This window comes from Gossypium raimondii, chromosome 2 (genome assembly GCF_025698545.1).
Source record: "Gossypium raimondii isolate GPD5lz chromosome 2, ASM2569854v1, whole genome shotgun sequence".
Taxonomy (NCBI): Eukaryota; Viridiplantae; Streptophyta; class Magnoliopsida; order Malvales; family Malvaceae; genus Gossypium; species Gossypium raimondii.
The window spans coordinates 36386958-36411528 of record NC_068566.1 but is presented as its reverse complement, the minus strand read 5'-3'; the positions used below and the strand labels follow the sequence as shown (position 1 = coordinate 36411528).

The following is a 24571-nucleotide window of genomic DNA, read 5'->3' as shown; positions in this document are numbered from 1 at the left end:
ACTATATATTATTACTGAATTTTCACATCAATTTCACATTTTATTCACTTTAGTCCTTTTGTACAAACTAACAATTTAAACATTACAATCTAGTCCTTTTTCAAATATAAAAGGTTAAATTCTATTAATTTAACACCGTTTCTTCAAGAAATCATCAATGAAAACTTTTAAAACTTTAATAGTTTTGTAAATTGGTGCATAGGCTACCTAAATCAAGCTTTTATAACCTCAAAAATATAAAATTACAAGAAAATGACTTAAAATTCTTATCTAATCAAGGATCGAAAGTGTTGAAGCTTTGAAACCCTTTTCTCCCTTTTTTGTTTTGATTGTGGATGAGTAGAGAAGATGAAGTTCTATTTCATTCCACTTAGATTTGTTTTTATACTTGGATTAAGAATTTTATTAACTTTAAGTAATTAACTTTATTTAATTTAAGCATAATTTAATCAACTAAACGTAATCCAAGATGGTTAAATTGCCAACTTAGGCATTTGGTTAATTATAATTTGAGCCCCTAGACCTTTGGCCAATTAAAAACTTATAGCGATAAAACTTTTACAATTTATTCAATTAATAGACAAAATTGAAGGACTAAACTTTAATATCCTATTATACCAAGTCCGTAAATATTTGGTTGTTCACACTTGGCTGATCCAGCTGCCCCTAAAATAGTAGAAACAAATGCTTCTGAGCTAGGATATGGTGGGATTTTTAAAACAAGTCAAGGGAGGAAAAGAACGAATAGTCCAGTTTATGTCTAGACACTAGAATCCAACGTAGAAAAAATATAATACAATCAAAAAAAGAAATTTTATCAATCATATTATGTATTACAAAATTTCAAATTTATTTATTAAATAAAAAAGTTCATTGACGAATTGATTGCAAATCAACAAAAGAAGTTTTACAAAAAGATGTTCAAAATATTGCCTCAAAAAAGATTTTCGCAAGATGACAAGCAATTTTAAATATATTTGATTTTGAAATTGAATATATTAATCTTTGCCTGACTTCCTCACTAAAGAATTCCTTAAAAAATGCTTCCTATACTTAGAGACAAAGGAAAAGGAAAAATAAAAGAATCTTTCTCAAAAACCAAAATTTCCTCAAAACATATCAAATCATGGTATGAAATTTGTCTACAAGAAGAAAATGAGGGGAATATTATCCTCATCAAAATCCTTCAATAATGCATCCTTCCAGGATGTACAAAACTCAAATGAAATCGGTTCACAAATAAAAAAAATGGATTAGGTCTCTCTCTTAATCCCCAAAAGTGGCATTAACCATTGCCCAATCAAAAGAGGAAACTCCTTTCAAACAAATTGTTGTTGAAGCAGCTAAGATTTCAAAAAATAGGGAGGTTATTTTACACAAACCAAAATCTCTAAATAATATTTCAAAAGAAACATCGTTTTAAGTTTTTGCAAAAGAAGTAGCATTTTCACAAGTTGCTACTCAAAAATCCTCACAATATTTTTCAAACAAATGTTTTGAAAAAAATTATAAAGAATTTTCTAAAAACCATTTTGAAAAAAAATTGGGTAATAATTAAAATGTATTGGGCCAATACATAGGCTTGTTTTTCTTGTTCCTTGTAAGGAATCATTAAACATAATATCTTTGAGCTTTTAGGAATATCAAAATTGAAGTATATTTGGTGGCATCAAAACTAAGTGGTTTGACACTGACTTGAACTAATCCAAAATGAATGTATTTATAATTTTGTTCTTTAAGCTTATTAATGACGACTCTATCTAATAATTGGATAGTTTAATATTCTTTTTGGATAGGTAAACTTTTTTATTTTGTTTTTATAACATAAATACAAAAGACATTTAAAGTTCCAAAAGTTGTTTTATTATAAATTTGGTTTGTTGGAACCCTCGGAAGAGTCCAATTATAGAATCTTTGGGGAACACTTTCATAATGTTCTTCTTATTCATTAACAATATTATTTGAGGTTTGGATTTTGCAGGGTTGACCTGACCCATTCGTGCAACCCAGTGGGCTAACCCTTTATTTACCCAACTTTAAACACACAAAACACCTATTTCTTAACCTAAAACATACTTAACTCATATTTAAACACACTTTACCCTATTTAATCCCTTAAATCTCCCAAAACCTTTAAAACTCTAAAAACTCATCCTTTCCTTTTTATTTTTTTTAGTTGTTTTGAGATGTTTCTTCTTTCAATTTTACTTGTGAAGGGCAAGAACAAAACCACTCCAAGGAACGATGGGCAAGCAAAGCGTGACGAGGAATCCAACGATATATCTAAGGTTAAGGGTTCCTAAACTCAAATTTTACTGTTTCATTGAGTTTTTTTTCTTAGTACTTCATTAGTTTGTTTAATTAAAACATCATGCCTCCTAGGAAAGTTAGGCGAACTATAGAAACGGAGTCATTGACGGCTCAAAATCCCGCTATTTTCCTAAATCCAAATGTTGGAAAATATTTTACTGAACTTCAAGGAATAACATTCATTCAAGAAAAGGGATTTGATCCATCCATGATTTTGTGTAAGGAAATATGACCTTTAGTCAGATATTGTAGGTGAGAACATTTTTAGATGGTCCCTAAAAATAGTGCTGTAGTCCTTATTGTTCAAGAATTTTATGCATTATTACGGGACCAAAAGCCTAAGAGCACTGAAGGTCATATGTGGGAACATGTACTTGTGCAAGGAAAAGTGGTGTAAGTAACCTTTTGAATTATTTGTGACTTTTATAATGTTCCATACAATGAAAAAGATTTTATTGAGGAAACTGATTTAGGGTATTTTTGAGACATAAATATGGATAACATTATAAACTTTCTAACTGAAGAAAAAGGTGAATGGAAATATCACTCAGGTACCAACATTCTCTTGTTCTTTCATCAAGCTACTATGTTTGCAGAGGCTAAGATATGGATTCTATTTATATGCACATGAATAGTACTTACTTTAAATGTTTCTAACATTAATACTTTTAGAGCAGTTTTACTCTATGCTATTTTGCAGAAAAAGCAGGTTTGTATCGGCAAATGGATCCACCAGAACATGAAGAGGTGAATTATTAGCAAGAAGGTGGGAGTTTTTTTTCCCCATCTAATGACAGTCTTATGTAAAAAGGCGGGTGTACCTATAACATCCGCTGAGTAGTCACTGAAACCTTCCAAAAGTATCATCGGGGACACCTTGTTCCAACAATACATTGAGCTGCGAGCCAAACAGATAAAAGATTAGAACAAGTGACAGTTACACCAACTTCATCCCAGAGATTGGCAGAAGCTCAACAAAAAGTTGGTGAGAGTAGTCATTTAAAGCTAGATTGGGTGATTTAGTGGACGTAAAAATCGAGACCAATATTTCAAGAATTTTCTAGGAAAAATAACATCCGGGTTCTCTATTATACATCTGACATGTTTGGGCCAACAAATATGGAACAAGAAGAAGAGGGGCAAGAAAGCAAGGAGGATGAAGAGGATGATAGAAGTGAGGAGATGTATTTTGAAGAGGATGATTGAACATTTTCATTTTTGGGAAAACTTGAATTAATTTTGGATACTTTTAATTTAACTTTGTAGGAGTATGACTAATAGTAGCTTTTTTTTATATATTGCATTTTGTTTAAGTTTTCTCTATAGGAACCCAACACGAAGGAGACACAAATAATTCAAGCTTAACACGATCAAAGGAGGAAGCACCCACCATTAGCAGTTAGAACGACCACGATTAATCGGGTAACTTTTTTCCTTATATTTATATGGGCTACACATTGAGGACAATGTGTCAACTAAAGTGTGGGGGGTTAACATAGAAAACTTGTTTATTTGTAATTTCTAGATTTTTCTTTGATTTTTTTTTCTTGTCTTTGGTGTGCTTGAGCTTGTAGAAATACAAGTGATTGGTTAGAAGCATGTACTTAGGTTGCTTATGTTTACAAATAAATTTGGCATGATGGTAGGTGATTTTAAATTTGTGATTATTAAACTAGTAAGTTTTATATGTTATACTGTAAATAGATATTAAGCAATCAATTGTACCAAATGATATAGAAAATACAAGGAAACAAGCATGCTAGTACGAATGATAAATGGTTGAATTTGTATTTGTTTGGTTGATTAAATTTGTGCATGTTGAGATATTTAGGGATGACCTAAGGCATTGTTTGGAACACATCCAGAGCCAAAAAGCCAACCTATTAATGTTCACCTTTAGTACTGATTTTTTGAGCCTATTGACACTTCTTGATGAACCTCATTATAAATATCGAGCCTGAAAACGTTAATTTGTATTTGCCTTTTTTCTTTGGTCTTACATTGTACGAGTATAGACGTCTGGCCATATGTATTGAGGGTTAAGTAGATACATCACGAAAAAATTTGTAAAAATAAAGTAAAATAGGAAATGTTGGCGTGATATAGGAACTATAAGTGAGCCTAAGGTGCGAAACAAAAAGAAAAATCCAAAAAAAAGATTAGTACGAGTAGAAAAACCCCTAAACCAATGAAAAAAATTCATGAGTGAGATGTATTGAAAAAGAAAAAAGTCGCAAAGTCACAAAAGAAAGAAAAACTTATTCATTAGTGCACAAAAACTCGTAAGGCTAGCCATAGTTATTATGTTATGCTATGACTTTCTATGTATAGAGAGACAAGAAAGGTGAGAGAAGAAGAAATAAGGCGGTGAGTGGGTAAGGATCACTAAAGGGGAAGAATAATGATCAATATAATGTGCCAAACTATTTTCATGTTTGTAACCCTTTTTTATGCTTACTGTTTTTTAATTCCATACCTGTCCTAAACCTCAGAACGTTACAAGTTGAAAAGTTTATATGACTGAAATATCCTTATACATGAATGAACATCATACTAAACATACGCATAAAGGAATATTTGTATTCTTCTCGGATAATCAAAGTACTTGTATGATTTGTTGATGGATCCCTACAGGTGAGACCCTTAATGCTTGTATATTTTGTAACATATTGAACTTATATGTTTGTGATCAAAAGTGGTAAGTCAACTACTTATCATGTTAAAGTTGTTAATGAATGTGAAATACCTAAGTTATATGCTTTGAAGTCAATATTTGTATGATATTCTCAAGGGTCGTCATTTTTATTTATGTTGCTTGAGGACAAGTAATGAATTAAGTGTGGGGGAATTTGATTTGTCGTAATTCGATGTAGCAGATTAAACTAGTTTTTGCATTTAAGGAGCTTGAATGCAAGCATTTTTTTATATGTTTTAGTTAAGTTTTCTTAGTTTTATTTAGATTCAAAAAAATGTGCAAATTGAGTCTTTTATTGACCGTAAGGGCCGAATGAAGCCTAAGGGTGAGCTAACGCATTTTGTGAGTGTGTAGGAGACCATTAGAAGGCGTACTAAACGAATACTGGTCGCTATGTCGCAACACGGATGATTATATGTCGCAATATAGGGAACATAATAGAAAAAGCTCAAGTCTGCCTTTGATGTCGCGGCACGAACTAAGGGTGTCACGACATACCACTGAAGACATCTCAAGGAGGAATATGTTGTCACCTCTGTCGCGACATAGGTCCTAGTGTGTCATGACATCGATTCTGTGATGAAAATAAAACACGAAACATGGACGTTTTGATCTGCACAATCAAACTTTAAACTTGAGAATGTTAGCTAACCTAGGGTTAAGGACGACAACCACCTAAAAGATATAAATAGGCTCCTTCATCACATGTTATGCATACCATTCCTTTAGCCTAAATTCTCTTTGTAAAATTTAGTTTAGTTTTCTTTCATTCTAAGGTTTTAGATTTCTTTCTGTTATTCTTATTGATTTCAAGAGATCTAAATTGTGGAAGCATTCAAACTTTGGGGATTCGCAATTAATCTCAATACAATTAGGCTCTTTCATTTACTTTATCTTGTCTATTTAATTAACATGCTTTCTCTTTATATCGATTTCATATTGTCTGTGAAAGCCACAAGGAACTAATCTCTCTATAGGGGATTAACAAGTGGATGTATGATTTATTAACTATTTTATAGAGTTACTCAACGGATGAGTTGTTCGGGAAAGGAAGAACGTGAAACAAACCCTAGGCTTGACAAACCGGGAAGTCATCAATGTGGGAATTAACCCAAAATTGGTATTTCCCATTCGTGAACATCTTCACCCCAAGCCAGTTTGGGCTACGAGGTTGGAAGATAAGTAGTTCTTGCTAACTTGTTATGTTAGTAGAAGATCAGAAGGTCTTGCTAGGGTAGTGACTAGTTGATTGGCGAGGAACCCAAAGCAACAATTGATGGGGATTACCGAAGCGAGCTAATCACCCATAATCAATATTTGATTTATTCTACTATTCTATCTCTTGAATTTTATTTCTTTAATGTTATTTTATTTTATTATTATAAAAACCTTAATAAATCCTTTTTCTGTTCTTGTACTATAATTTATTGAAAGTACTAATTTGATCTTTTAGTGTTTAGGTTAGAATTGATCTAGCACTCGCCTTCCTTGGGTACAATCCTCGGAGTACTCACCTACTTCGTTGTAAAAATTATATTACAAATTGACCCGTATACTTGCAGATACTGCCTCATATTTCTATATCTTATTGCAGTATTCACATTCTTGATGTTAGTACGTCTGGAGGCGGTCAGTTCTCCTAAGGAAAGGAAACATCTCTTTATTTTCGTATTTCCTATAGGGGGTTCTACTATTAGAATATCTGGATTACAACAATTTCCTACATGGATACTTTGTTCTTAACACGCCTAACCCATGGCTAATCGGACTATGTATCAATACTTAGCAAAAATAATAATACATTAATAAAGACAGTTAAACCAGAACTAGGAAATAATGTAAACAAATTTGGAAATTTCCAAAACTTAGAATTACACATTCCTAATGCCTTTTGGAATAGGGAAAAACATGAAGTAACATTACCATATGAAAATGATTTTGATGAAAGACAAATTCGAACAAAAGCGAGACCAATATAGATGAACAAAGAAATGGAAGAATTTTGTAAAAAAGAAATACAAGACCTTCTCAATAAAAAAATTAATCAGAAAGAGCAACTCTCCTTGGAGTTGTTCAATGTTTTATGTGATGAAAAATGCAAAATTCAAAAGAGGAACATTATTTTTTTTAAGCCTTTCCTACAAAAGCTTACATAATTTGCTAAGATCAGGATAAAAACTATAACATAATTAAAGCTACTTAAGAATCTTTGTAGTTGGACTTTATCAAGGATTTGATTTGAAAATTTGTTGGCAAATTCTATAGATCTTTCTATTGGAATAATGGTCCGTTGGGTTACATAATAACCTAAAACCTTAATCTAGTTTTAAAAAACTAATATTGAATTTAGATACTACTAAACCATTATTATTATTTTTTATTATAAATTTGACAAAATGGATAAGTATTTGAAGTGTTTTTCTAATTTTTAGAAAACTCTAGTACATCATCAATGTATATTATTGTAAATTGAGAATATGGATAAAAATATCATTATTCTTTGGAATTCAATGGGGCATTTTTAGTAGTGGATTCTAGTAGAATTTTATTAATCTTTTGTTCTATTTCTTTATCTAGATTTAAATTATTAATCTTTCTCTTAATCTTGTAATATTTTGAGACGTGTCCTAGTTTTTCACATCTATAAAATTTTATTGTTTTATCTATTTTGATTTTTGTTGTTTATTTTCTTTTTATATTTCCTATATTTTGGCTTTTATAATATTCTACATATTCTTTCTTCTATTTATTGATTTTACAGGACAACTTGTTTTTAAGGAAGAAGACTCACTTCTAATGTCAAATTGTCGGCAAAATGATCTCAATTCCTTCCTGCATTGCTATATTTATTTTTTAAGTTGTTTTTGCAATTTTAAATATTGACAGATTTTTAATTCTTCCTTTTGAGTGAAATTAATTAGTTCACCATATGTAAGTTTTTCATGGGAGATAATACCTTAAATGCCAAGATTAGTCATTGATTACAAATCTCTCAATCATTTTAATCTAATATTTAAAAACCCCAATTTATGGAAATAGGGTTACAAAATTGCCTTTTTCGACACCAAAATTAGACTGTTATAAAAATAGAATAAAATGGTTGATTGGACTAGGAATCGATCAAGATATTGGTCTGAAGAGAGGGGTTAAATCAGTAGACTTATGAATCACTTAAAATCAATTGAACTGATTTTTTCTATTTTTAAATATTTTTATAAATTTTTAATAATTTATTCAATTAAATAAAATGATTTGATGGAACGGATTGAACTGAAAATTAGTGATCATCATTTGATTCTCAAAATCTTGGTTACTATTTCTCTAACGATTGAATCAAAACCAGTAGGTGGCCATATTAAATTTTCTGTTTTAGACTGAAAGGCCAAACTCCCTTCAATCTTGCCTATGAACTTTGTTTTGATTCAAAGCCTATGAGCTTAATGGAGTCTTCTTTTAAGGCATTATTAGTATACTCTATCCTTGCCATATAATGAATCCTGCACACCTAACCTAACTTGAATTTGATTGGAACATGTTGGCCCCTGCTTTGACTGTTACCCCACAAAAGTCTCACTTTTTGCTCCATTGGCTCTTGGTTTTAGGGCATCCTAGTTCCCTTCCCCACTTGATCATCCTTTTTTCTAATTCCCCAAACTACCCACACCCTTCAATAATGGGCTCCTCAATTTTTCTCAAAACGTTGCCAACTTTCTGAGGTCAAAACCGTCTTTTCAATGAAAAACCGTGTAGGTTCATCAAAAACCAGGTGGAAAATTGATCTAGCCAACACTTCTCTCCTCTCTTTACCTTGTCTGTATGCAATTTGAGTGAAGTTTCTACCATATTTCTGCTTTAATTATTAGAGATGCAAAAACCAAAAAACAATGAATGAATGTTATGTTAGCTAAATTGTTTTCCTTTAAACGTGTACTTAAGAATCCGTAGTTTCCTGAAAACATAACAGGAAAAAAAAAATTCTGCTTCATATATATAAGAAGGGAAAAGAAAAAAAAGAGAAAGAAAGCTTAGCGTACAAAGTAAGTTGGCATTTGTTTTCCTCATTCAATTCAATCTTAACTTGCCTATACATTTCTGAATTCTTATAAAAATTTCTCATTTCACTCTTTTAAAAAAAAAACTGGTTTGTTTGATTTTTTTTTCCTGCTACTTTTTTTGCTGGAAAACTTTATCGGTGGTGTGGGGTAACAATAACATGATTCATTATTGACTTTAATGCCTTTTCATTTGATTTTGCTTTGAAGTTTGTCAAAAGGTTTTTTCTTTCCCACAAAAGGTTCTTTCTTTCTCAGTAAGAACCTTCTTTTCTTGCTCAGTATTTTGGTGATGCAATTAGTAATTCCTCCTTGTTTCCCACATTTCAGCTTTCTCTTACATTGCAAGAAATCTTTTGTTAAGACTTCATCATCTTCTTCATCATTAATTCCATTTTATTTGTTCCTTGCCTATAGCCAGGTCGCTCCCATCTATTTATTTTTCTTCGTTTTATTAGCTCTATATTAGTAGCTGAATATGTCACTGGTTCACTCTTTTGGCCTTAAGGATCATCTTGTTTCGCTTTCTTTTTCTCTAGTTTCTTGTTGTTTAGTTACTTTTTTCAGAATTTGGGATCTGGGTGGTTCTCAGATTTAGTAGTTTGCTCTTGCTGATTTTAAGAATTATTTTATTTTATAGAGAGAAAAGGAGAGTGAAAGAGAGAGATCATGGCAGCGGGAGGAGCTCCAGCAAAAGCAGTTGAGCCACAACCACATCCACCGAAAGAACAGTTGCCCAACATTTCTTATTGCATTACGAGTCCACCTCCATGGCGTAAGTTCCATCTAACCTGCTCTTCTTTTTTTCCCCCTTTTATTGGTTTTGTGAGAGCTTAGATTCCAAATTCTATGTTCAGTATATCAGGTATTATATTAGATTTTTGGTTGCTTTACGGTATGATTCTTGTGAATCCCAGGGGATGTTTTAGGTAGACTTTGGTGTTAGTCACTGTTTTGGAGTATATACTTCTCTAACTTTTTTAGCTGAAAGTAGCTTTTTTGGGTTTAATACCCCTTTTTTGGAAAAGTGAAAAGCCACTCTTCCCACAAAAAAAAACTAACTTTTAATGTGTGTGTGTGTGTGTATATATATATTTAAAAAAAAATTGTTTTTCTCTGTGTATCTGTGGTAATTAAGGATGGTACTTCTAGTCATATGATTATTGATTTGATTAGAGTTAATCTGAGGCCAACTTCTATTTGCTAATTGGCTTTCTTTTGGTTTAATTTTGCTTAGCATTTCCCTCTACTTTTTGGTCCTTCTATTTGTCTTTAACCTTTACTTCCTTCTCAATCCTTGCTGTCATCAATTTCTGTGGGATCTTCCTATTTCTACTTCAGGCATTTTAGGAATTTTCATTTATTATCTTGATGTGGATCGAAGACTTGAAATTCCTATTGTGTTTATGCATTCACTTTGCAATTATGTGATTAACTGCTATTATCATTGGCATTTGTTGGCTGGTAGGAAATAATTGCAACTAATCTCTTGACATTTTGGTCTGGTATTTGATGCAGCCGAGGCTATCCTTCTTGGTTTTCAGCATTATCTTGTGATGCTTGGCACAATAGTGATCATTCCCTCTTCTCTTGTTCCCCAGATGGGAGGTGGAAATGTAGGGCCCCCAAAAATGAAAAATTAATCAAACATGAAGAATCAACAATGTTTACTTAGTTTGATTACTATGGTAATTTGGGCGGACATAATAATTTCAATCATGTTATTGCAATGACATTTATAGGAGGAGAAAGCAAAGGTGATCCAGACACTACTCTTTGTTGCTGGTTTGAACACATTGTTGCAGTCACTGTTTGGGTCTAGATTGCCTGCTGTGATTGGAGGGTCCTATACCTTTGTCCCAACAACAATTTCTATAATCCTTGCTGGTCGGTTCAGTGACACTTCAGATCCTGTTGAGGTTTTGTGATCTAAACTCCGATTTACTATAATTGGCCTGTTTGGAATTGCCAAAGTTGCTTATAAATTTGGAGAAGCTAGCACTTACCAAATTGGAATAAGGGATACAATTTCTATCTAGCTTGAATATTACTAAGGTGATACCATATGGCTTCACTCTTCAACATTCTATTGAAAGAATAGCATAAAGATTTAGAATGCATTCCCTTTTTTCTTAATAGGAGTTTACAACCTTTTCTCATTCTAATGTGATACTATGTACTAGATGCTTTTTGTACTTTATTTCTTGAAAAACATATTTACAGACTAATGAGTAATTAAGTTTTCCGGTTTGAACACTAACATTCTGTATATTGGTGTTTTTATTGGTTTGTTTAAATAATGTGTTTTGATGCCTTTTCAGAGATTTAAAAGGATAATGCGGGCAATTCAGGGTTCCCTCATTGTTGCTTCAACTCTTCAGATTGTCCTTGGCTTCAGTGGCCTTTGGCGTAATGTTACTAGGTTAGTTGACTAGTGCTTAAATATTTCAGGGGAAGCTTGATCAGCTTGTCTATATTTGTCTATCCTTCCAAGTAATTTGGAATTAGGTTGATTTTATGCTTGTCTTATGTTTAATGATAGTTGTTGTTAGTGGATTCAATTTCTAAATTATAGGTTCTTGGACCGATACTTGCTTCATGATTCACGTGAATGTTTGCTATAGATCCAGAACATAGTCAAATATTATAGTGTGACTTTTTTAGTTAACTTAATCTAATCATACATGCTTTATTTTTCCATTGTTTCAGGTTTTTAAGTCCACTTTCAGTTGTTCCTTTGGTATCCCTAGTTGGTTTTGGGCTTTATGAGTTTGGGTTTCCTGGGGTAAGTCTGCTTTATATGATACACTATGTGAACGGATAGCCTGACATGGTTTTATATCATCAGCACTATGGATGTTGACTATTGTTTCAATTAATAGGTTGCCAAATGTGTGGAGATTGGACTGCCTCAGTTGATTCTTGTAGTATTTGTCTCTCAGGTACTTACAATAATTTTCAGGACCTGCTGTCATCCATTTTATAGTTACAGTATTGCATATTTGTGACTTTTGATTTCAGTTGACTTCAGAACTAACTTCTATCGAATAATCATTGTTTGTCTTGTGTTTATTTGCAGTACATGCCTCATGTGATAAAATCTGGGAAACATGTGTTTGATCGTTTTGCTGTCATATTTACAGTGGTGATTGTTTGGATTTATGCTCATTTACTCACTGTGGGTGGTGCTTATAATGGTAAAGCACAAAAAACACAATTAAGCTGCCGCACTGACCGTGCTGGTCTAATAGATGCTGCTCCATGGTGAGTTCATGCAGCATCTTTAGTGCAGTTGCCCTCTTCGTGTTTCTTAATTGGTATTTCATGCATGATTTAACCTATTAATTATTTATTTCGGGATGAGGTACATATGAAGAACTTTTGCTACTATGGCACATTTTCTTAAATCATAGGGCTACACTAGCAATTGAACGGTTGAGGTCACACATTTAAATTAGGTGCAAACTGATTTGCAAGACTGATATTTATATTTTCCATCTGAGGAAAATTCTGCTTTTACCAATTAGTTATCTTGGTACATGTTGGATCAAGTTTTGAATGTAGTGAATCTGAGACAACTTGCTTTCTATAATTAATTTGTAATTGGTTTAGAAGTGTCTAAAAGTTTTGGTCGTGGGTTTGCTTCACTAGTTAAATGGTACTATGACTTGAATAATGAAAATGAAAGGCGCCTTTGGACTCGATGTTTGATGACAAACTTATGATTTCTTTTACCATAATGTGATATCATTTGTCAAGAATGGCATAGTTATAAGTTGTTCCTTACTAGAATTAGCAGTGTGCAGGATAAGAGTTCCTTATCCCTTTCAATGGGGAGCACCTTCATTTGATGCTGGTGAAGCCTTTGCTATGATGATGGCTTCTTTTGTTGCTCTTGTAGAGGTTTGTTTTCTTCTATTACTTTTGAAGTATATTAACCTTTCTAATGCATCCTTCTAATTCTGATTTTTGCTAACTAAAAATCTGAATTGAGTGTCCATTTTCATCATTTTTGTTTTTTCTGAAGCACCTATATTGAACAACATGTCTGAGACATTTTCAGACATGGGTATGGGGATGTGATCCTTCAAGGATCCTCCAATTACATAGAAAAACATAGTAAACCTAAAACATACATGTGCTGGACACATTGCCCATATATGATGCTCACATCCAAGTCCGAATAGCTTAAGCTGATTTCTTATTGCCATCCTTTTCCTTTTATGTCATTTCTTATTGACTCTCCTCCACTGCTATGTATTTCAACTCTAGTATGAACTGGCTCAAAGCTTCTTTTTGTTTTCATCCCCAGGGGTAAAATATCGCATTTTTCAGTTTCCTTTGGCAATTTTATTGTTCTAATTTTCTGTTTAAACATGCACAAAAGCAAATTTTTATTAATTTTAGGAAATTAATAGTTAACTGCAATGTTATTCAATAATTAGTACTAACTTTGTTCCTGTTCAATGTCATGACCAGTCCACGGGGGCTTTTATTGCGGTGTCAAGATATGCTAGCGCAACTCCAATGCCACCATCTATTCTTAGCCGTGGTGTTGGTTGGCAGGTAGTTTGATAAAGCTTGTACTATGATGTGAAGATATCTGTGTGATTAATATAATTAATTAAATTGGCTGTCTTATACTTCATGATCACATGGAATTGCCTCACTGCTAACCTTATGCCTAAAATTACATATATTCATATGCATTCAGTCATCATCATTGCTGCAGGAGAGAGAATCTGCATTTCTATTTAACATCTGGAAATTGCTTATCAGTTCTCTGAAACTTCTGTTCCATGTTAATATTGAATTCTTATCTTTTGCTAAGTAACGTTTTCTTTTGCCTGCTTTAGGGTGTTGCGATTTTGCTCTCAGGGTTGTTTGGAACTGTCAATGGATCCTCGGTATCTGTGTAAGGCTCTGACTAGCTATGAATGTTACTGTGGTACCTTTTATTTCCCTCTTCAATAAATAAAAGTAGAAAAGGATTTGATTACTGACTTTGGTTTTGTTATAGAGAAAATGCTGGTCTTTTAGCCTTAACACGAGTTGGCAGCCGAAGGGTTGTCCAAATCTCAGCTGGATTTATGATTTTCTTCTCCATTCTTGGTAATTTGCAGATTTATGAGATTTTTCTCTATTTAGACCTTGTGCTTTTTTCCCATATTTAGTTGACTTTTATAATTAACATGCAGGAAAATTCGGAGCCGTCTTTGCTTCAATTCCAGCACCCATTATTGCTGCTTTGTACTGCCTATTCTTTGCTTATGTTGGTATGGGTCCAATTTGAGCTGTTTATGAGAAAACATGTCCTATGATTTAATAAGCTCTTTCAAGTATTTAAGTACACTATTTCCTCGCATTTCTGCAGGTGCTGGAGGTCTTAGTTTTCTTCAGTTCTGCAACCTGAACAGCTTCCGTACGAAGTTTATATTAGGCTTCTCTGTTTTTATGGGCTTATCCGTGCCACAGTACTTCAATGAGTATACTGCAATCAATGGCTATGGTCCTGTTCACACAGGCGCAAGATGGGTATTCATGCTAAATCTCTTCTAAAACTTTTTAATCTTGAATAACCTACTGTTACGATCGCCTTATGACTAGGATTTTATGCCTGCCTTGAACAGTTCAACGACATTGTAAATGTGCCTTTATCATCCGAAGCATTTGTGGCAGGTTGCTTGGCATATTTCCTTGATAACACTTTACATCGAAAGGACAGCGCAATCAGGAAGGACAGAGGTAAGCATTGGTGGGACAAATTCCGGTCATTTAAGGGCGATTCAAGGAGTGAAGAATTCTATTCCCTCCCCTTCAATCTAAACAAATATTTCCCATCTGTGTGACGATATCAAGTAATTTATCCCTTTTGTGGATCACATCGTACTATCACCAACCAGTGCTTCCCTGTTGTGAATTGTATTACCACACGCTATAGCCGTACAACATAGTGTTTCCCTTAATAGGAGACTTTAGAATATTTATTGAATTGTTTCGTTTTGTTAATTTCTGCTGTAAATCTTATGGAGACATGCGGATTTGAAGTAGCAATGAAGCAGTTTTAATGCCTCTGTCTTGTTTGATGTGCGCTTTTACAAGTGTTTACTGCACTCATTCACTCGCTCAGCCGCTCCTTGTATTCACTTACATTTGACTTTCCAAAGCCATCTACGAATCTGATGGCACAATCTGCATCATTGTTTTTATTTTTTGGTATTAAGATAATTACAGCATATAGTACAATTAGTTAAGGTGTCCGGTCTTTGGTGGTGGATTGCTGCAGCTTGTCGTGCTGGTCGGAGTACTGTAGTTGTAAGAGGATGCAGGCTAGACTTGAGGCCGATGCGGATGGTTGTCCGCATTATCTTGATGTTTGACAAGCTGGGCTCTAGTTTCCAATGTACCTGAATTCAGAATTCGAAGATTGCCTCCCATTTCTGGTTGGACTGAGAAATATGGGCGTGGTAGATCCTCAATATTGAATTCATCCGACCTGATAGTACCCATTTTTGGAACGTCTAGTGCCAAAGTCATGGAATAGGTAAGTCGCCAATCCCTAAAACGGACTATGTAATGTACTTTATCTGCTGGGTTGGGAGGGAGGGGCATTTTACTAGAGGTTTATATTGTATCAGTCTACCCTTGTGTGCGTGATTCCTGTTGAAGCATAAAGTTTGCCTAGTACCAAACGAGCAAATAGTACTTGGCTGTGAATTCTGGATGTGTTCTTGTAATAGGATGCCAGGAATATGGGAGGTCTGTAGCTTTCAAGTGCTATCGCTGCGTCGTATGTTGATGTGTGTTGATTATGCGTGCATAAGTGAGATGACCTAGATGAACGGTGTTTCATGAGGATGGAGGGAGGCCGTATGTTGGGGTTGAGGACATTTTGCTTGCAGGAAGGTTGTGACATTTCCTATTCAATCCGAGTTATACGAAGTGATAGTAGTGTTGCAGTTTTGGTGATACTGTTGAATGCGTTGGATCATTGGAATAGGATGCGGTTTTATTCTGGTGAATAGTACTGCGTTCTAGTTCTTCCATATTTGCCAGAGGGTGATGATCAATCGATGAATTGTTGATTTGTGGTTTGGGTCTGCTATGGTGTATTCTTGGATCCAATTAGCTATGTAGGATTGAATGTTTGCTAGGTCTCTTTCGTCCATCCATAGCGCCACGGGACAACCATATTGCTCTGGTTAGCATACATGTTTGAAATGTTTGAAATAGGTGGTTTTATGTCTTCTGGTGCCTCGTCACAGATGGGGCGGTTGGAAGGGATTGGAAGGTGTCGGTTGTGAAGCTCCTTCAGAAGAGGTAGTGCATTAATATATAGTTTCTCTTGGGAATTAATGTGTATGCAACGAACAAGTATAATAAAATCAAGAAAATCAAATATGTAAATTTTACGTGGAAAAATTCTTCAAAAGAGGATAAAAAATTATAGGCAAAAGGATATTTCACTACAATAAATGAGAGTATAAAATCTCAAAGCCTTTTGAAACAAACAATAGAATTTTCTCAATGTAAATATTTTTGTTATATAAAACCTAGAGTAATTAAGATCTATTTATAGACTGAAATTCGTAGCATATTTGACTAGAATAACTCAGAGTTTAAATGAGAAATTAAAAACATAGTTTAACTAGGAGAAGAAGAGTTGAAAAACTTGAAGTGCACGTCGCCATGTTGTGACGTGGCACCGCATCGTCGGGATGAAGGAGGATCATGTTGTCGAGACGAGGGCTTTCTTCTCGTCGTGACGTTAACTGCTCGTAGAGACAAAGAACACTTCTTCGTTGCAACATCACACATCGTTTGGTTGAAAATGTGAGGCACAACTCCACAAATCTCCACCTTGACTCGTATTTGACTTAACTCCCTTGCCAAGCCCTATTATGGGCCTAATTTGATATTCGTTAGATGCTTACCAAGTCCAAGCAATGCTCGAACTTTGAAACTGGAAGACTCTTTACCAACATGTCGGTCGGATTATGTTCTGTGTTGTCACATCCCAAAAATCGATTTAGTAGAATCGGGTTGTTAAATTGAGGGTTTGAGTCGGACACCAAAATTAAGGTTGTAAATAATAAGTTAAAATATCAAAAAAATATAATCGGATTTTCATTTTATTAATTAAGCTAAAACGAAATTTAATTACGAGGTCTAATATGAAAATAGTGGGCTTTGATTGAGTAGGACGCAATTGGAAAAGGGAAGAAACAAGGAGTGACCAATAGGGCAAATAACCCAATTTTTGAAAATTGTTTTCCTACATGGAGTCACCCACCATTTTCTTCCCCCTCTTAAACCTAAACCCATTCAAAAATTTTCCCAAAACCTAAATCAGAGAGTTTCCTTTGAAATTGACTTATCCTTTCAGATTTATTAACCTCCCAAAACCACGATAGCCCCCAATTGCAAAGGAAAATCACGTTTTCTTCCCCAATTTTGTAATTGCTTTTCTTGCGTTCAATATCAAACTAGAGCTGTAGGTCGTTGTTTCCAATAAATTAAGGTAATATTCTGACTTTTTAGGATTAAGTAAAGTGTGTTGTTAATTCAATTTGAGGTTTAAAAGATTGTATACAAATTTATTTAGATTTAATGATTTTAAAGCAAGGTTGGGTTCAAAAATGGCAAATATCGTAATTTTGAGTAAATTCGTTGTTTCAAAGTGATTTTTTTGATTTATTTAAAACTAATTACAAGGTATTTCACCTCAATTTGATAGATCCTTACTAAAATTCTAAGAATAAAGCATTTTCCCTCTTTTACATGTTCTTGAGAGCTTGAATTTTTCAAAAATTTTAGATCCGTGGATTTGGGTAAAATTAATGGTTTAGATATGAAATTAAATGATGTTTTGGATGTTTGAAATCGAACTAAGAATTAGAAACAAGATTAGAGTGTCGAAACTTTAATTTTGGCAAAACTAGCTAATTTTTGGTAGTGAGAAAGGGGAGGCTTGATTCGTGTTTTTCTTACTGTTTGGTTGTGTTCAAGACTATTTTTAATGAGTTTGTAATGTGTTTATTGTGTGTGAAAAGTGTCGTATCAATCGAGAGCCTCTATGAGCAAGTCAAAAGGTAAGGAGAAGCTTGTTTGAACTTTCGACTAGTAAGCAGAAGTGTGATCAATGAGTGTTTTGAAGTCGTTGCTGGTATGTGTGATTCATAGTGTTAATCAAGAGATTAGGATTAACCTAATCCCCTATCCTAAGTTCTGAGAGTAAGCCTTTCCTATACTTTTTGCTTTGGTTGTGGAATCATGCCTAAGTAAGTTGAATTGTGTTATTTGATTCTAGTACAACAGGTAATGTGTGAAAAATACATGAATGTGGTATGCGATTTACTGATTTTAACGCACACGTATGAGGTCTTATATATGATAGCTCAATGAGCATTATTTTGGCACTTGAAGTGCAATTAAATAAGAATCCGATAAGCATGCATTGTGTATGAGATTGTGATGTGAAATTGATGAATATGAATAGAGGTTATGTGCATTTAAATAGTAAATAAATTTGTGAATTTGTGGATATATTGGCCTTGTGATCTCTTGAAACCATTGGATATAATTAGCATGCCATAAGATTGTGAGTACTTGCCTTTGTGTTTTGTGATTTGGGCATTGAAGCCTTGGGATAGGTTGGAGAGATAAGAGAATGTTGAGCTATGCTCCATTCATCGGGACATGTTAGTGTGTTGAAAAGTGTTAGCTTAATGCTAAACTTTTGGAACATGTTAGGCTCTTTGAGTCATTAGTGTGATGGAGATCCATTTATTCAGCATGTGGTGATTGAGTCCACTTTTATGTTTCATAAACTCAACCTACCAAATTATCTTTATTTGAACTATATATGAGTTATGTTATGTGTAAATACATGTAAGAGAATTTTCTAGACTTGTGCGGTATTGAAGCATGAAAACGTTATTTTGTCTTGTTAAAAATGTGGTTGCAAATGTGCCTTAGTATGCTCTTATGCTATTTTGTATGCTTAGTAGAACTTTCGAACATTTATTGAGCTTGTTTAAGCTCACACTCTTTATCTAAATTTTGCAGATAAATAGTGCGTTTGGGGAGTGTAAAGTGGGCAAGGAAGTGATCCACACAAGTATTGTGGTTAAGTGTGTTTTTGTGGTTTTGAATACTAGGAATAAAGGCAATGTGGGTTATAGTTGTTATAATTACTGTTATTATTTTGGAACTAGAATTACGGGCTATTGATAATGTTTTTGGACTTTGATTATGGATATTTTGATGTTCGTGAATGGTATTAGTGATGCATGATATGTTCATTTGATGAATATGTGTTTAAGTGGCACGTAATATGTCTAAAAAGTGCTAGCATGGCTAAAACAATATGCTGGAGATTTAGGCAAGTCTAAAATGACCAAATGGTTCAAAATAGACAATTAGAATCCTTGGGAAACCTTAAGATGTTGATTTGGTATGTTGAGTAGTGGATATAGAGACTAAAGATGTATGTTAGCATTAATGATTACTTGAGGTGTCAAATTTTGCTATAACATATTATGGTGTGCTTGAGCTTGTTTTAAATGATGATCGAAGGTAATATAACATGTTTGGAGTGAGAAATAGCCTTAAATGCACGAAATGGTATGTGTAGTTGTGCTTAAACTTGAAAATTGCAGGTCTTGGCTGAAACTGCAAGCCGTCATCCTGACGTGGAGCCTAGCCATTTCAGGGCAGTTTTCACAGCTTTGTAATTTAGTCCTTAGGTTTTGGTGGTGCAATTGGAGTCCAAAACGTTTACGAAATGCTTTGAAAATTCACATATCAGAGCCTTAGATGTTTGATTTCATAAATCTACTGATAATTTTGTAACTTGATTATTTTAATATTCTATCAATATTTTATTTAGTCCTTAATATATTTGTTTTTAAAATTAACTAAGAGAGGCTAATCGAATTAAACTGATTCTTTACCAAATATTTTTAAAAATATTTTAGATTTAAATTTCATCTTTAAATCAATTATTTATGTGTGTTTACATGGTTAGGATATGAGATGATGTTTTTTCCCTTATGCTCGTTTAAGTAAACTTCGTTTAAAAAAGCATGCAACTAGGGTTAAATTGTTTTTTATTGTCTATATGTGAGTTGAATGTAAGCATGAGACATCCATTGTTGATTGAAAAAGGAAAACAAATAATTAATTGCATGCTTAAAAGTCGTGAGGTGTTTTGGGTCACTTTGATGACAATTGTGATGTTTTGAATTCGGGTCGAACCGTCCCGGTCGGGTTTGTAGCGCCACATTTGCCAATTTTAAAAATCTGAACATCCCCTTGAATGATCACCTCTTGAAAAAAGTGGCTATATGATTCGTTCTCTCATGATGCATTTGATCTTTGGTGAGATGTATGACACTTTGACTATTACAATATATGCCTCTTTTTCACTTACCAGTTCACTAAATATGCCCCTTAACCAAATTGCTTCTTTTATTGTTTCAGTAATTGCCATGTATTCTACTTCAATAGTTGACAAAGCCATTGTAGCTTGAAGTATAGCTTTCCAACTAATGACACAATTCCCAAAAACAAATAGGTAACCTACGAGAGACCTTCTTCGATCTAAGTCTCCTGTATAATCTAAATCAACATATCCGACTAAGCCCTTTAAGCTTCTTTCGAATTCTAAGCACATGTTAGAAATTCCTCGTAAATATCTGAATATCCACTTAACTACATGCTAGTGTAACTTACTTGGTTTGGCCATGTATCTGCTAACAACACTAACAACATGTGAAATATTTGGACGAGTACTTGTAAACGGAAAAATATATAGGATTTTTCCTTTGTAATTTATTACCTTTTTACTTAAATTTGTTGTAAAACTAAGTAATTGTTTAATAAATTAATGAAATATGTGAAAATATGAAATTAGGACATAGAAATTATTAAAATGTGATTTTATGCTTTATTATATAGTTTTCATGCAATAAATGGCTTGTTTTATATTAATTTGAATATATTATATTTTTTAAGACATAAAGTGGGCCATGCATGATTAAATTAAATAATAAAATATAAAATTATATTTAATAATTTATTTTAAAATATTTCATTAATAATTTGGGTTTTAATTAATTAATTAAATTGAATAAATTTAATTCTTTGGTCCTCTAACTTGTTGATTTATTTTGGACAGGTCTGATAGCTTTGTTGGATTACAAAACCGTCCAAATTGGAGACCAAGTCAACCCAAAATTCGGCTGCTCATGGCTTTCCATAAACCAATTTTTGGTTTAATTGCACAAGGTCCTTGAAGAGTTGAAGAAATTAGAGATTTACCTGAAGATTTGCACTTGACCGAGTCTCAGTCCTGAGTTGTTTTGGCACTCAAATTGACCAAAAATTAAGGAGAAATTAGCTCAACTTACTAAAATTATGGCCGGCCACCTATGGAAGATGCTTCAAAATATGAAAACTCCTATTTTTAGCAAACTATCTCTCTCTCCTCACCTATAAATAAGACCCTCTCATTCCTTCATTCATCATCCCTCAAGCATCCATCAAACATCATTCTCTCTTTTTCTCTTAGCCTTTTCCATTCCCACGCCTAGCATCATCTCTTCATAGAGATTTTAGAAATTAAGCCTCTTAAAGAACCCTTGGTCGGCCACCTTGGAGAACCATCTGCAAAAAAGAAAAGCAAAGGAACGAAGGAGTCTCGTCAGTCAGAGCCTTGGGTGACAGCCACTCTGAATTGGGTTTAATCTTTTGTTTCTTAAATTAATATAAAGATGTTTGCTATGTGTTCTTTGTTCTTGTTTACAACAATGTTAGCTTAATTTTATTTAAGCTAGGGTGATTGCTTTGATTAAATAATATTTATTTGATTCATGCTTATAATGTTTGTGCCTCAATCGATCATGTTTTCAATTAAAATCAAGTCTGTATTTCGTTCATACGTGATTGAAATGCACCTGAATTAGCTGAACAATCCTAACCAGAAGACGGTTAATGGACGCATAATTGAATGCTCAATTTAGATCCTAACACGATTAAATTGTAGGTTGCATAACAACTCTAACTAAGTTCTGTTATCTGCATAGTTTTTAGATTTGTGTGATTAAATTGTTTCAAACCTAACACGTCTCTGTTACCTCACATGAATGCTAAGAAACCCTTAGTAAATAAGGCTCAGTAAAATGCGTATTTACTAAGTAAAGGATTCCGAAAGGACCTAATGTGGTTATGAAAGATCGAGTTTCCATGGAATGTTTTTCCGAATGTTACTAAGCATGTTGATAATAAATTGAGTTTAATTAAAGTAATTTTACTAGTTTATTTATGTTATAATTGTTGCAAATTGTGTTTAATTTTACTAAAATCTATTTCAATCATATAGTTTGCATACTTAGGATAATTGGCATTAGGGATCATTGCATTTAGTTTAATATATTTTAATCACCACTTCTCAACTATATTGTGTTTTTATTTACCAAATTGTTAATATAATTTTACAAATTAAGTGACTTAGCACAAATACAATCCCTATGGAGACGATTACTCGATACTTATTTATTAATTGATAACAACTGTGGACACTTGCACAAACCTAAGTGTTACAAGTTTTTGGCGCCGTTGCTGGGGATTGTTCACTGTTGCCATAGTCATTTTTTTCTTGAAATTATTTATTTTCAATTTGATTTATTTCTAACACTACTAATTTATTCTTTTTAATATTTGTGATTTTTTTTCAATGTTTATGAGCATAGATCGAATTATCGGTTTACTTCCTGTAGACCTTGAAATTGAGCGAACTTTCAAACAAAGAAGATGTGAATGAACAACTCAAAGACAAGTCGAGATGGACCTTGGAAATCATAATCAAGACCAAGGTAATGAAGCCGATTATGTACGAAATCCTATCCTCATTGCTGATGATAGGGATCGATGCATCAAACAATATGCTGTGCCACTTTTTAGTGAGTTAAACCCAGGAATTAGAAGGCCAGATATTGAGGCAACCTAGTTTGAATTGAAACCAGTGATGTTTCAAATGCTACAAACGGTAGGCCAATTTAGTGGTATGGCCACGGAAGATCCACATCTCCACATTCGATTGTTTATGGAGGTGAGCGATTCATTCAAGATAGCTGGTGTGACTGAAGACGCACTAAGGTTGAAGTTGTTTTCAGACCCGTTGCGAGATCGAGCACGAGCATGGCTCAATTCATTGCCACCAAGTTCCATATCTGTATGGCAAGAATTAGCAGAGAGATTTTTGGTTAAGTATTTCCCACCTAGCGAAAACGATAAGTTAAGGAACGAGATCACAACTTTCCAACAATTAGATGACGAGTCTTTGTATAAGGCTTGGGAGCGATTCAAGGAGTTACTTCGTAAGTGTCCTCATCATGGGATTCCTCATTTTACCCTGTTGGAGACATTCTATAATGGTCTCTATGCACATACAAGATTGATGGTAGATACTTCCGCGAATGGTGCAATTTTGTCTAAGTATTATAATGAGGCTTATGAGATCATCGAGAGGATCACGAGGAATAACTATCAATGGCCAACAAATCAAACAACTTCAGGAAGATGTGTAGCCGGATTTCATGAAGTTGACTCCCTCACTTCGTTATCAGCTCAGGTATCGTCTATTTTTTCTATGTTAAAATGGTTAACCGCTAATAGTACTAATAATTTTGTAGCTCAACCAGCAAGTCCGTTTGAAACAGTTTCTTCTGTGTATTGTGGGGAAGGTCATTCTTTTGAGAATTGTCCATCAAATCTCGAGTTAGTGTACTATGTGGGGAACCAATATCAAAATAGGAGTAGACAAGGACCCCAGTCCAACTTCTACAATCCTTCATGGTATAATCATCCTAACTTTTCTTAGAGTAACCCAGGAAATGGATCGAACAACAACTTATTACAGCAAAGACCCAACCAATCTTAAGGGTTTAATCAGCAACCTCCAAAACCTCCTCAAGCTGAGGCATCAAACAGTGTGGAGAACTTGTTGAAAACGTACATGGTAAAGAATGACGCTTTGATCCAAAGCCAAGCAGCAACACTGAAAAATTTGGAAAACCAAATGGGTTAGTTAGCTACGGAGCTACGTAATAGACCGCAAGGAACCTTGCTGGGTGATACTGAGAATCCAAAAAATTTGGGTAAAGAACATATGAAGGTAGTGGCATTGTGAAGTGGTAAAATTTTAAAACCCTGATTGATTGATGTCGAAGATAAGCCCGCTGAGAAGAATCAACTAGTTATTGAAGTTCCTACAGTGAATTCAGATATTTTAACATCTTCTTTGGATGTAAATTTACCTAGTCAGAAAAGTTGTCGGGTTCAACCGAAAGTTCCATGACCTCCATATCTGCAAAGATTGAAGGAAAACAAGTAAAAATAGGAGGTGCAATGTACGAAATTTTGGATATTCTGAAGCAGTTACATCAATATTCCGTTGGTGGAGGCTTTAGATCAAATGCTGAATTATGTGAAGTTTATGAAGGATATACTG

The 24571-nt window shown here is 33.8% G+C and overlaps 1 protein-coding gene and 1 non-coding gene across 5 annotated transcripts; one reads left to right on the top strand and one right to left on the bottom strand.

Annotated features, from left to right (window-relative positions):
* Nucleotides 1-8802: 8802 nt before the first annotated feature.
* On the top strand, nt 8803-15129 carry LOC105788557 (nucleobase-ascorbate transporter 6). Of its 4 annotated transcripts, none has more exons than XM_012615504.2 (15): nt 8803-9042; nt 9698-9832; nt 10576-10673; nt 10800-10976; nt 11379-11479; nt 11767-11842; nt 11940-11999; nt 12137-12321; nt 12864-12960; nt 13537-13623; nt 13914-13972; nt 14078-14169; nt 14256-14333; nt 14432-14592; nt 14688-15129. In XM_012615504.2, exons 2-15 carry the CDS (start codon nt 9727-9729, stop codon nt 14904-14906), a joined length of 1596 nt encoding a protein of 531 aa, XP_012470958.1. In that variant the 5' UTR covers nt 8803-9042; nt 9698-9726; the 3' UTR covers nt 14907-15129. The 4 variants fall into 4 exon arrangements, with proteins under 4 accessions (XP_012470958.1, XP_012470957.1, XP_052483337.1 ...); XM_012615503.2 differs by lacking the exon at nt 8803-9042 and adding an exon at nt 9288-9314; XM_052627377.1 differs by lacking the exon at nt 8803-9042 and adding an exon at nt 9321-9478 and having other exon boundaries at nt 14737-15129.
* An 8224-nt stretch (nt 15130-23353) lies between these two features.
* On the bottom strand, nt 23354-23460 carry LOC128039325 (small nucleolar RNA R71). The gene has a single exon (XR_008193829.1). It is a non-coding gene; the product is annotated as a small nucleolar RNA R71 (small nucleolar RNA).
* Between the last annotated feature and the right edge of the window lie 1111 nt (nt 23461-24571).